Source organism: Rhodamnia argentea, chromosome 11 (assembly GCF_020921035.1).
Source record: "Rhodamnia argentea isolate NSW1041297 chromosome 11, ASM2092103v1, whole genome shotgun sequence".
Lineage (NCBI taxonomy): Eukaryota > Viridiplantae > Streptophyta > Magnoliopsida > Myrtales > Myrtaceae > Rhodamnia > Rhodamnia argentea.
In genome coordinates, this window is record NC_063160.1 from 22,650,824 (window position 1) to 22,664,861 (window position 14,038).

The following is a 14,038-nucleotide window of genomic DNA, read 5'->3' on the forward strand; positions in this document are numbered from 1 at the left end:
AAACACTCGTGTACGAGGAATGTCATCGGTCGTTGAATCACGCTTTCTTAAATCTTACCTTTCCACAGTTGCTTCCACCGTGTAATCTGTGAAAACCGACCAATGAATGCTAGAAAATGTGATTCTGATTGACATTATTCTGGTTCAATTGGGCAAATGCGGCGACAACAATTACAAGAAGCGAATGCTAGAAAATGCGATTCTGATCGACAACATGTAACATCAGTTTCTTCAACTTTCTACAATTCACTGTTCCTCAATAGCCCAATTCTTAAAAACAAAGAGCTTACTCAAACACTTGATTTCAGAAAATAAAAAGAATGATGAAGCTTCCCTAGTCACCAAAACCTAAAACGAAGCCTCCCATGGTCATTACAACTACACATCAGAGTATCCAATAATACATGCCCCCCCTTCTCTCTTCACCCATAATTCAGCAACAGCACTGCATAGATCTCCTGGGTGGTGAATCTGTTTGTTGAAGGTATATATATTGCAGTAATGTTCATAACCAGGCACGCCATTGAGCTGACCTCCCAATGTTGCTACCTCCATACCTGCAGACAAACAGTGTTGAGAAGAGATGCTTCCCATGTAATAACAAATAACTATACTTCTCTTACCCTTAAACTGTCTGCACTCTTTTAGACCAACTTCATGTTAGCTCATGGAAAGTCATCTAGCCTTCCTTGTGTGAGATCACCCCAGGCACACACCACAACCGAGCCAACTGGCCTTGATTTTGGTGAAGCTGCTGACGCATATAATCCATCTTAATTTGCATTATAGAGTTTGGCAGTCAAATGCTGGAGCCAGAACTGTTGACACATGGTGTCCGCATATCTAGTACTTTATCAGAGCCGGTAATGAAGCATATAGTTCTGTCAAGCATTGAAAAATCCAATTCAGGAGTTGCTCTCTTGGAAGCTCCAAAAGCAGCTCGGCCTGCATTACATTACACAGGAGATGGATAAATTGATCGATAATCAACAGCAAAACGAAATCCAAAGAACTAGATCAACCTCGAAAGAAAACTCCACCTTCTGCCTGGCCTAGAAATTCAACAAACACTCTCTAGTTACAAACAACGTATAATCATACGGGTAGGGAATTATAGACATCAAGCTGATAATTCTTAAGAAAGAGATGGGAGGCAATCAAACATGCAGTAAATCGCAAACCAGATATATCTAATTATTTGACTGGCGACTTGAACTTTGAAGAAACATGAGTAATGTATGCCCTCACATATCCAGAGATCCTTAATGAATATATAGGCTTAATGTTTGGATAATTCCATGAACTTGATAACTGTACCGCCGAAGATTGAGAAGACCAAAGAACCCATTGTTTATCGCCATCGGGAATTTTATTAGATAAATAAGATTTCAAGACCAAAGCCAGCCAAAACAGCGTAGAGGCATAGCAGAGAGCTCAATGTGTATCCCCAACTAACAATTCTATTCAATGTGGTTGTACATAAAGGCAAGCAGAAGAATCTACAATATGCGAGATTCTTCCTCATAAAAGATGGCAAGTGAAACAGGCAAGTTGACTGATGAATATCAGAACCAAACATGATAAAGAATGAATGCATACCTTAACGTGGTCTCCCTCATATACCAATGAATTTCTGTGCATATCAGAGACCATTGAATCTGTCATTAGTTTGAAAACATGTTTAGTCATGTTTGTTTTCATTCCAACCATCTTTCCTGAAGCATAGATCCTCGAAATTCCAAGGTCTGCTGCCATTCTTCTCACATAAAGCTTCTTCAACAAAATCTCCATGGAACGAGGCTCTTTTCCATATTGCCGACGCAAATTTTCTGTAAACTGCATCAAGCTCCATATGTCTTTCTCAGCAGCTTTCTCGGCTTCATCTATAATTTCCATGGGGTTCTCAAGATGATTTATGTACTCCGAAGGAAGATGGGGATTTATACTTATATCAATCTAGTAAAGGCCAACACCGAACAAAAGTCAGACTATGAAAGTTACGGCTGTTCGACATGCCAGACTATGAAAGTTCATTTTCAATCAATCAAAAGTTAAAACCAATTAAAATTAAAACTAATGTGATTACTGAAGACTGTGATATACTCATCAGACTTAACTTTTGCTCAGATGCCAACACCATTTTCCATCAATCTTGTGAGTGTTACCATAAAAAAAGGGCCGGGGGGTTAGGGGGGAAGGATATGCTGGCCAAAAGGGACATAATACTGTGCTTTATACAGAAGGGAAAAGGTAGAGTGAGGGGTCATTATTTGCATAACCATTCTCCCTTGACACATTCTATAATATGTAGACCCACGAAAGAAAAAGAACAAATTATGTAGACTCCACTGCCACTCCCTGAACTAAAGAGAATTCAGAAGGGCCAAATTAGATAACGAGTCATATCAAAGCCCAAGTCATTACCAATTTTAGGCCGTGATCCGACTTTGTGTTTTAGGATGTGTTCAAAACCAACTTCTTTTGGCATGGTTACTGATATTTACATACTGCTTCATGATAATTATTCCCTTCTTTGTTATAGCTGTTGTACTCTAATGACCTATGAAAGAGTTGTCAGATTTTTAGAGACATCAGATCTGGTCTTTCCTTGTCCACTGACGCATCGCATTCTTTGTGCATAAATATGAGCTAGAGTGGTAAATCATTATCCTTCAGGAGTTCACAACAATATAACGGCTCACTTATCAGAAATTAATTCGACGAAGTATCTAAGTACCTGGACATCTCGGTAATAAACTGGAAGTACACGATGCTGCTCTACCTAGAAACAAAGTAAAGAGTTGCAATGTTCAGAAAATAAACTGGAAGTATACGATGCCACTCTATCTAGAAACAAAGCAAAGATTTGTAATGCTCAACACAAATTCAGCAACTAAATATGGAATTCCAGTTGCATACTTTATGGTAAACAGAGATGGCAAAAAGTAGATGATATAAGATTGGATTGTCTCAGCAGCTAGAACTTAGGATCACATCTCCAATAAGACACGTGACACACAAGCTGCCAGCACTTAAGCTTTTAAAGGTGCTCAAAACAATTGATCTCATGTCATCCCAATAGGGATAGGGTTCGATGAACAACACAGAATAACAAAGACTGCCAAGGCAAGGCAACAGACATAAGCTAAATGGGAAGCATCATAAAAATTGGAGATTATAATGCTAATGGGTGCCACAGTTGCGTGAGCTAATCATACAGCAGAAGATACCTTTGACAAGCTCTCAAATAGCATTTCAAAGAAGAGATCAATGCCGACATTCCCCACATCGCCTGTCTGTTGCTCGCCGAAGATAGTACCAAAGCCTCTTATACCCATATCTCTCTCTGCAAGGTGGAAACCTTGGCCAAGTTCACGGCATTCCTCGAGAGCAGCAAGCCTCTCCTGTAGCCCAATATTGATAATGTCCACATCCACAGCATTATTTTGTGCATGCAAAAGAAAAACGTGTGCATACGGCATACAAAACGTGTCTTATGACACCAAGATGGGTCAAAGTGCATGAATCTCTTTGGCGTAAGAAATAAGGAACAAAAGTCAAAATACTTACCAGGGCTTGATCAGATAGCAGCGACTTATCAGGGTAGAACAAGTGTGCATGAGCCTCTTTATCACAGCGCCCCACCCTTCCACGCAACTAATGAAAGAGAATAATCATAGCAATGTCAGAAAAAAAGGCCATAGTTCCCATTTTAGGAGGAAACAATGACTGCAAATATCCGGAGGAACTTGGTCGATGCTTAGAGAACAAACTGCTTTCTTATGATCTGCATAGGCAACCAAAGTATGTGAAAGTTTTCAAGAAGAGCAAATAAAAAAAGGGAACACCAGATCCCGTCAGGAAACAGAAATGTAATGCACTACAATACCGAGGGATCTTTATATGCAATGACGATAAGACAATCGAATTATTAACATACTCCACTACCGGAGTACTTCAACAAGGTATATTTGTACAACAAATAATGCTCCTTTCTCAATTTGTACTCTTATTTGACCCTGACATTTGCATGGGAACAATTAGTAGATATTGTTTTCATGGTATTGAGATTTTTAGGAAAATTTAAAGCAAAACACAGAGAGGGACTGAGACTGAACCTGATAGAGTTGTGCAAGTCCAAATTGTTGAACATCTTGAATGATAATGGTATTTGCATTTTGAATGTCAAGGCCACTCTCCACAATGTTTGTGCATATTAAAATTTTAATATCACCTTGAGCAAATTTCTCCATGGTGTCCTCAAGCTGCTTTGAATATTGCTGGAGGAAGATAATAAATCAACGGGATGTAAATCAGTGAACAAATGTGAATGATGAACCAGCTCATAAAGCAAGCATAACATGAAAAGTAAATTTTGCCCAAGGTGTAAACAAGCAGCCTCATTTTCTTACACCCTCCCATAGATAAATTTTGTCAATGTATTGGCCAGGCAACCACAGGTCCACATGACTATATGCAGAGCAGTTGCCCCACTCAGATATATGTTTATTTGTCTTCAACATACAGAAGCTCAAATAAAATTTATGGTCTAGAATGGGAATGTAACTTCTCATCAAGAATATTTCAAGATTTAGGTCACTCCTAAGCTACGGAACCCAAATAAATTAGTATAAAATCAATATAAATTTATACTTTTTCAGTCGATATCACCACCATGGCACTCTAATTGCTGTCTAAGCTGGTATTTTTTTTTTAATTCTGCTGAAAATCTAGTCATGCAACCCCAAGAGTCAGCTTCAGATGCTCCAAGGTACATGTTAATTTTTAATTTTGGATAAGTATAAGACAAATAGGGCACCAAGGGAGTGCAAACCCATATATAAGAAGAGCTCAGAACCAAATAAAGCTCAAATTACAAGACACGACATCTACAACACTGATCAAAGCATTTACATCCACAAGTTTCCACTATACCAAAAGTGTAAGAAACATATAAATACTTTAACGAGAGAGGTGATGTCATTGATCCCTTAGTGAATATAGTGATGTGCAGGTCATTACCCTTTCAAGATCATACCAGTGAACATCACTGGCTCATATGCATGTATACTTGCATGCCTCGCCATATAAATTATTCTGGGGTCAGTCTACTAAAATGTTTCGAATCATTCATCAGTGAGATGTTCGGGGTTTACTAAGCAGATTTCCAGTCTGTAAGACTGAGAATTATTACGTAATATCCTTTAAGTTTGCCACATTAGTTATTCACCCTGCCAGTAAGTTATGTGATTTGCATAATCTGGCACAGAATCGAAAAAATAGAAGTTCAAAGTGATTGGTATCATGAACAGTTTTCACCATTAAAATTGGCATGAACTGTTAAAATGACTTGCAACAGTTCTAAAGTATTGCAGATCTCCAATTTGAATCACAACATATTTCCTAATATAGACACTCGGAGGTATATCGAGTATCTCTCTCTTGAAAGGCATATTCCACAATACAGAATATTGACCTTTATTCTACTGCTTTATGACATAGAACCTGGGGTAATCTCTAGACAATCATGTTCAACTAAGTTCTGAGTCAAGATTGCATTTTGACTTTGATTACATCACTAAAGATATGGAATCTTTTTCACATTTCACGACTGATAATAAGGAAAGAAAATTTGGTGAGAGAAGCACTACCTTGCCATGTGCAATAGCGATCTCAATATCTGGGAATGACTGTTCAAGAAACTCCATCACTTCTTCAAGTCCTGTTGCGTGATAATGGTGAGTAGGGCCATACCAGAGGAAAGATACAACCTAGAAGTTGCCAAGAACATATTTCTCGAAAACTATGAAATCACAGCTATCCACCAGGAGTTCTTAAGTAGTTTTTCTTAAATTTCACTTTTCTTCCTGAATGTCATCTCATTATATAACATAACCAGATCATGAACAACCAAATTGTCCTAACATTCATCCAACAATGTTAAAACTGTTCACACTGCATCTAATGCAGCAAATCCTAGAAAATTCTGAAACAACCTGCAGCCCATAATCTTCTAAGAAGAAGGGTTGAGTGCATTTTTGGTTTCCTAACTCGTCAAACATCCACCGCTGGTGACGGCCGGTGAACCTCATGGATGCCAAGCAAAGTCCCTATGGCTCTTGCCGTGATCACAGGCAGAGGCAAGGGCCCTTGCCAGAGGTGGCTCCACCATGCACCACTAACATACAAGGGTTGGGCAGCCCTGGTGACCTCCCCACAAGGGTCAAGAAAGTCTCGTCGACGGTGGTGCCAAAGCTAATCAAGGTCCTTTGGCCTCGCCGTAATTAACAAGAGTGCAAGCTGGCCTTTGCGGACCAGCTGGACCTCGCTTGACATCAGCAAGGGCACTAACCCTCTTGCTCTCCTCCTCTCCTTTCTCTCTCTTAGTTTTCTAAATATTTGTTAAATCGCCACATCAACAATGTCACCTCTGCAGAATTGACGAAATTAATGGTGCTAGGTGATGGAAGGACCCAATTGTTCTAATCAAGTAAGAGGATTTATTGCACTAATTGGGTAAGTTTGAATACTTGACTGCGCAAGAAAATAACTTGAGGACACAATGGCACATATGGCAACTGTCAGGCAACCAAACAAGTCTTTCACCCAAAAATGAATAACAAAAAGTACCAAAAAGTAGGAACTGTGCATGAGCTACAAACATGAAAACATTACACTACTCGCATTGATGGGGAAACCTAATTCTATCTGGTCCCACCGCTAGTAAAATGGAATGACAAATTGTGCAAGCTCTGCTACTACCAAGGAAGCCAAAGAAGAGTAGTTTGATGTTACCTTTAATCCTCGGCAAAACATAAAAAACTTGGCCACCTCGATCTACCTCATACTTGATTGCTTGAATTACTTTCTCTTTGCTGAAGGCTGAAAGATGAGTCCTTATAGGAACTCTTTCTGGAGGTGGGGTTGAAATTAAACTGGAAAAGTAAATACGATTGTGAGACATTCTTTCATCATGTACTCAGAACTTGTTAACTCTACATCAGCGTGATCCAAAAAGCATACAGAAACTAGAAGAAATGGACAAAAAATTATTACGACCTAATATATGGCCATTAGCTGTTTCTTATTCACGGTTAATCTTAATAGTAGCATGGGATAGCCCATTCCCAATAGCCTTCAAATCCCAACTTTGCAGTGCATGGTATGGTTAAGCGAATCACAATTCGACATGCCTACAGGTAAGAAATGAACTTACAACAAGGGCAGGCCTAATTGTAGAAATCGAACGAAAACTACTATGAGAACTACCATATTTCAATCAACTCCAAAGCCGGGGGAAAATATGCAACTAAACCTTTCAAAACTATACATGCCATTGAGTGCCTCCTACATCCTAGTGTAGGAGGACTGTTTAAGCAAGATTATCATACTTCCACGAGTGTTCTTGAACCTAATAAACTTTGACCAATGCCAATGCAAGTTACATACAGATGCACAAGCGTCCTCAAAATAGCATCCAAACGCCAATGCAAGTACCATACAGATGCACAAGTGTCCGTAAAATAGCATCCATAATCGGAGGGTCATCAGAATAATTAACCCTTGAAGGGACTCCCATCTAAAAGGGAATAAAAAGAAAATAGTGATATTCACCGATTAAAGTATATTCCGAAAACAGACAACTCTAGCCAACGGCTATAGAGTTATAATAGAGGGAATGGATACTCAAATTTTTAAGTTTGACACAGTAGAATGATAATCTCACACTTCTTTTCCTGAAAATAACATAATGACGAACGCAAATCTTCCTTTGTATGCAGATAACATGAGTTCTTTAACATTATCCTTCTACATAGCTATGCAAATGCTCAAAAATTAAAACTTCATTTCATCTCTCAAAGTTCAAATGTAGGTTTACATGCAATTACTTGAGTACAAATCAAAATCTAGTTTCACTTGAGCAGCAAATACATCTGTGAAAAGGTTAAGACCACATTTCCTTAGACATCAAAGTTTAACATTAGCTAAGCAATAGAAAAATAACTACTTCCTGCACTAAAGAATCGTGAAAATCTTTATACCTTGCATCACGAAACCCGGTCAGTGCTAAATAAAGGGTACGTGGTATGGGTGTTGCCGAGAGAGTGAGAACATCAACTGAAGTTTTAAATGAAGCAATCTTCTCCTTCTGTTTGACACCAAATCTCTGTGAAGCAAAGAAAGAGTGGTCCCATCCAATAAATCACGAATACTACACCAACATGTAGGCACATAACAAAAAAGTGAAAACTAGAACACATCGGAAAACCTGTTCCTCATCCACCACAAGAAGCCCGAGATTATTGTACACTACACGACTTCCAAGAAGTGAATGAGTACCAACAATGATATCCAGATGGCCATCCTTGATCATGTTAAGATACTCTTCTTTTTCAGACCTGGTCTGCAAGAAGTGAGGTTCAATCAGTCCAGGATTGAAGTAGCCACAGAAAATGTCAAACCATAAGTCAATGTCTAGCATGCAGCATATAAGATCTGCAAAATTCAGAGGTATAGGATACGAGATGAACTCTTTAGCCTTTTTTTTTTTTTCCGGAAACAATGCTATGAACAATTTCAGATATTACTAACTGATTTAGATGCGTGTTAAGACAGCTACCTGAAATCGGCTCAAAAGTCCAATCCTTACGTTGGGGTAGTGCGAGAATCGTTCAGAGACAACATCAAAATGCTGTTTGGCTAGAACAATCGTTGGTGCCAAAACCATAGCTTGCTTCCCTGCCGAGATGACACAAAAGATTGCACGTAGTGCAACTTCAGTTTTACCAAATCCAACATCGCCGCAAATTAACCTGTCCATTGGAGTTTCCCTCTCTGTCAGATCCCTCTCGACATCAATAAAAGCCTGTATTAAGAGTTCAATAAATGAGATGAAAGGGCCACAGAAGATAGTAATTACAATGACTTTTTCACGAGAAGAAATAAGCTGATTTCAGACATGCAATCTTCTTTTTTCAACTTTTGCTCATTGTGGCAAACAAAGGGGAATCGACAAGAGAGAACCCCATAAATAAGAGATTGTTGAAGTGGGAAGTGAGAATGAATATAACAGGAATGAGCTTTATGCAACTCTTTTGGCATTTATTCCACTTTCTCGGGGTTTACATAGAAGCAGTTGACAACATGAAAGCAGCCTGTTTTTCTCTGGTAAATATTAAAACCCAGTCTCCAATCACATGGTCCTTGTCTCCTCGTAGCTCGAGGACTTGGAAGAAATTCTTTCTTTAATATAAGAAAACTAAAGCACCACCATATAGTTCAAGATAGAAACGAGATAATTATTTATTTTTGGGGTTTCAAAAATGGGAGGCAAATAGACTACTCCACACTCATCGTTCCCTCTGCGCACAAGAACAGTTTTTAAGATAAAATTAAAACGTATCAGTGAAGCTAGTTATTGTTTTCTCTGTTTGGCAATGAAAATCTGTAGATAGAAATTAGACCTGTTTTTGATCCGGAGTGGGCACATAAGGAAATTTGGCAGTAAACTCAGCCATGGCAGGATTTTTTGGATAGGGAGGCCTTCTCTGTTTAAGCCTATGTAGATATAGTTCCATCAAGTCGACAACCATTTTCTGGATTGCAACCTTTCCTTTAGTCTTTCTTCTCTCCCACGCACTAGTATCACTCAGTTTGCTCAATGTCCGGGGTCTTTTTGTTTCATTTGGACTGCATGGTGATCACAGCAAGCAGTCAGAAAACAAAAAGATACACTTACCATGAAAGTAAGGTAATTTTGTGTATGTTGCTTCTAAGTATCTTATAAATCACATTGAATGTCGAAACAATACGAGTTGCTGAGTGTCAACAAGCAGTTCACTCTATAGTGGAACTAAAATTCCCATATATCGTACCTTTCCCAACACTACATCACATGACCAAGATGCCTCCACAAAAATAAAAGATCAGTTGGGTGTAGTGGTTCTATTAAGTTTTAAGAATACTCAGATTCAACTAAACCACAATTATTCTGTTCAATTTGGTATGCATCCAAATAGTATTTGGTTGTCTCCAATACCTACAATTAAGCAACTAAATCCGGTAGCACCAACTTTATGTCTCCAATACTGTAAGTATCAGTCATCCCTAAATATAGTACACTTGAGAGCAACAAGCCTCAGCTACTGCAACAGTTACTTACCTATCCATAATATATATGGCAGAGGCCGAACGGAAAGTGATACAGTCATATCGTAGAATTGAGAAATATGCTAAACCATATCAACATGATAACTATAATTTCAAAAACTCACAGATTGTAACGATAAAGCATGCGGGACGCTTGCTTAACAGGAAGCTTCGCCATTCCGTCCGCATACTCGATGAAAACATACTCTATCGGCTCCGCTGAACCCTTGGGCACATCGAACTTGATTCCGACAAACCTCCCAATACCTACCTTCTTATGGACCACGTAATCCCCAGAGCGAAGCTCGTAGGGGTCAACCTTGTAGCTGAACACCCCGTCCTTCACTTCGCGGTCCCCCTTGAGCTTCTGCAGCCCCCGCTGCTGCTGCTCCTTCACCAGCCGGATGTACTTCTCGGCCTCCTCCGAGTCCATCGCGTTCCTCGACGCCTCTCGGCTGCCCTGATCGCGGCGGATCCTCTCGTTGAGGAGCGAAATCGCGTCCCCCTCGGGCTCCGAGGACGACCTGTCCCGCCGTTGGCCGGCGAGCTTCGGGGTGCCGAGGGAGGAGACGCCCTCGGTGTAGACGGCGTTGGCTATGCGGAAGGTGCGGTTGGCCCTGGAGGAGCGAGGGAACCCGGCGGCGAAGAAGACGCTCCACAGGGTGCCGGAGCCGGGCTCGGGCTTGGAGAAGAAACGCGTGGGTATCTCCGGCACTGGACATAGCGCGGACATTGAGAGAGAGAGAGAGAGAGATGGCGGTGCAGAAGGATTTGGGAATGGAGGTTTTAGAGAGGTTTTGAGGAGGGGGGTGGGACTGGCAACTGAATCCAGTCACGAAATTATCATCCATTTTTGTGGTTTTTTTTTTAAATCCGATATTTCTTCTGTGGAGTCGAGCGGGGAGTTTATGTGGAGGAAGATACGTTGCCGGAGTGGATATTTGTTTGCTTTGAGCTTAGCTTTCGCGGTTAAAGGACACTCGCTCAACACGTGCGGTGCGGGGGTACTAGATTACTAATCCCACTCCACAATAGTGGTCGATTCTCGGCCCAAGACTGGACCGATCCCGTAATTCCTGATTCCAAAACCTTAAAATCGTGAACCGAATCGACGGATTTTGAAAAGGCCGATTCTAGATCGGACGGTCCAACTTTTATTTTATCCAACCAAATGAAATTCTATAGTAAAATATAAGGAAAATTTCAAATAATAATATAAAATGCCATCATTTTTTCAAATAAAAACTTGAAATACTTTCATTATTAAAAAAAAATAGTTTGATCAAGGGCCATTTGGTTATTTAGTTTTTGCCCTTTTTTTCTTTCTTCTTTTCTTTTTATTCTTTTTTTTTCCCTTCCTTCACCGGTGGCCGACCACCTGTGAGGGCAAGATAAGTTGAGGACAACCCTTGGTTGGGTCCATTTCTAAAACAATAAGAGCACTTTAGACATTTATTATAAGGTTTACTTCAAACCCTTATTTGGAATAAAGTTGCAACATTTTGCTACAAAAATATATGTTGATCGAGTGGTTGTATTATTACTTGTCCATGTCGAAGACTATGGCTCAATTCTTCATGTGCACTTAAGTGTTTTTTCCCTTTCTAAATGACCGATTCACCCCTCCTGGTTCTAGCCTTGAAAACATAAATCGAACGACCCTAGGTTTTCGGAATCGGGAATTGGATTGATTCTCCCTTCAACCGATCGATTTGGTTCGGTTCCTGAATTAAATCGAGAATTCACCCCTTCTCCATACCACCATTTTTTTCACTTATTCGTGATTTTTTTTCTGCATTTTTAATTTTGAAAACCAAAGAAGTTGTTGACTATTTTCTTTTATTAAGTTATGAGTAGTTTCGAGTTAGTGGCTCTCATTTGAATTGTTTACTAACATTTATTTATTTACAATTTTTTATTTGCCTTACTTAGCAACCATTTGTACAATTAACTACTAATTAATTTTGAGTCAGTCAGTAACTACTGTTTTAGTTAGTTAGCAAATTTTGTTTGTCTGATTCTTTTAATGTCACCTACTTCTCTTGTTTCAGACAAAAGAAAGCTTCTCCCATTATTTATCAATCTTTTGTTAAATTTACCAACTATCTATGCAATCACCAACCTTTATTTGGTGAGTTATCAATTTCTTTCCCAATTGAGTAACCTAACATGAAAGTTGGTAAATAAAAAAGTCAAATGTACATTTAGTTGGTAACCAGAACTGGTGAATAGTTTAATAGAAAAAATTGATCAATCGCTTAAATTAAGTTAATATTTTGATATGGGAGTTGGCAAATCATGATTAAGAAAGGTAAGTAAAAATTCGTCAAAGGTAAAAAAAGTCGGTAATTAAAAAAAAACTCAATAAATAACTCAAATAAAAGTTGGTAATTTAAAGTCAGTTGGTAATTTAATTAAAGAAAATTTGTACGTCACTCTTAATAAGGTTAGAAAATTGATTGATTTAAGGGATTGCTAAGTGATTTAACTAAAAGCCTTTAACAAAAAGAAAATTGGCAAATTAAAAAGGGTTAATACTTCGAAAAATCCCAAATCGATACACATGTGACAAATTTATCCCAGATTGTTCTTTTGGCCATGAAAAATCCCAAATCGATACATTTGTAACAATTTACCCCAAACCGGAACACATGTGACAAATTTACCTTATGTTAGTTTTTCTTAAATTTTAAGCGTCAAATTGTTGAGTTAGATAGCACGTAGCAGTTTATGGGTATACCATTTTGGGGTTTTTACCATATGTTTATCACAAGTATATCAAGTTTGGATTTTTCGTGGTATTAATCCAATTTAACGGAGGGTAAATTTGTCACGAGTATATCAATTTGGGATTTTTTGTGGTAAAAAATTTAGTTTATGGTAAATTTATAATAGATGTACCAGTTTAGGATTTTTGATAATCAAAAAAATATTTTGAGGTGAATTTGTTACCGGTGTACTAGTTTGGGATTTTTCGTGGTAAAAAAAAAATAGTCTAGAGTAAGTTTGTCATAGATATATCAATTTGTAATTTTTGTCGGTACTAACCCAATTTAAAAAGAGATTTTATGAGGTCCACTACCAATGTAAATAACCTCTTTTTACATTCACCATTGGATGTATGATGTCTACTTGAAGATAGTCGTGTAAGTGCATTCATCCACAGTACACGTGTCACCTATCCAAGGGTGATGCGTAGGAAACTTTTTACATTGGCAGCGTACATGATTAGAATCCTTAAAAAACAAAATAAGTACCTGTAAGTAAGTCAAATGATAATTGGTAATTCACTATTTTGCAGTGATCTAATGAGAGATAGTTTAGTGAGTAGTGACTAAATTGACAATAATAAAGGATTGCTAACCAGTGTAAATAAAAACCGGTTATCAATAAAGAAATTGGCAACTGAAAAAATAACTATATAAGTAACTCAAATGAAAATTTTTTTGGCCAAACTCAAATGAGAATTGATCATCCAAAAGTAGTCATACTCTAATATCACAAATCAGCAAATAACTCTAGTTTAAGTTGATAGTTTCATATGAGAGTCAGTACTTTTGAAGTGTTGATAAGTTATACCAATAATAGTTGTCAAGTTAAGGATAGAAATTGTTAATTTGCAATCTATTAAAAAAAGTTGGTAATCTCATAAATATCTTGATAAGTTATTGCTTAGAAAATAAGTCGCCGATCATTCTTTTCAGGGAAAGAATCACGAAAAATCTAAAATTATATACACTACGACATGATTATCCCAAACTTTTTTTTTTTGTGACACAAAAAATCATAAACTTGTACTCTTGCGACACATTTACTCCAGTGCCTTTTTTGTGACACAAAAAAATCCCAAGTTTTTACGGTGCGATACATTTACCTCAGGTTATTTTTC

At 38.3% G+C, this 14,038-nt stretch overlaps 1 protein-coding gene across 3 annotated transcripts in view; it reads right to left on the minus strand.

Annotated features, from left to right (window-relative positions):
• The window catches only part of LOC115756815 (ATP-dependent DNA helicase At3g02060, chloroplastic), a 121,485-nt gene that overhangs the window by 96,627 nt on the left and 10,820 nt on the right, over window positions 1-14,038 (minus strand). The window contains exons 2-16 of one of the 3 annotated variants that reach the window (XM_048271967.1): window positions 11,024-11,104; window positions 10,275-10,974; window positions 9,465-9,690; window positions 8,621-8,866; window positions 8,270-8,404; window positions 8,043-8,167; window positions 6,796-6,935; window positions 5,652-5,722; window positions 4,119-4,280; window positions 3,571-3,657; window positions 3,231-3,404; window positions 2,738-2,782; window positions 1,600-1,956; window positions 624-945; window positions 411-557 (exon numbers count right to left, since the gene is read on the minus strand). In XM_048271967.1, the coding sequence (XP_048127924.1) occupies window positions 844-945; window positions 1,600-1,956; window positions 2,738-2,782; window positions 3,231-3,404; window positions 3,571-3,657; window positions 4,119-4,280; window positions 5,652-5,722; window positions 6,796-6,935; window positions 8,043-8,167; window positions 8,270-8,404; window positions 8,621-8,866; window positions 9,465-9,690; window positions 10,275-10,882 (2,478 nt within the window). In that variant the 5' untranslated portion in view covers window positions 10,883-10,974; window positions 11,024-11,104 and the 3' untranslated portion in view covers window positions 411-557; window positions 624-843. Of the gene's footprint in view, window positions 1-410; window positions 558-623; window positions 946-1,599; window positions 1,957-2,737; window positions 2,783-3,230; window positions 3,405-3,570; window positions 3,658-4,118; window positions 4,281-5,651; window positions 5,723-6,795; window positions 6,936-8,042; window positions 8,168-8,269; window positions 8,405-8,620; window positions 8,867-9,464; window positions 9,691-10,274; window positions 10,975-11,023; window positions 11,123-14,038 lie in introns of those variants that run through there. The other 2 variants (XM_030696771.2, XM_048271966.1) reach the window with 2 other exon arrangements.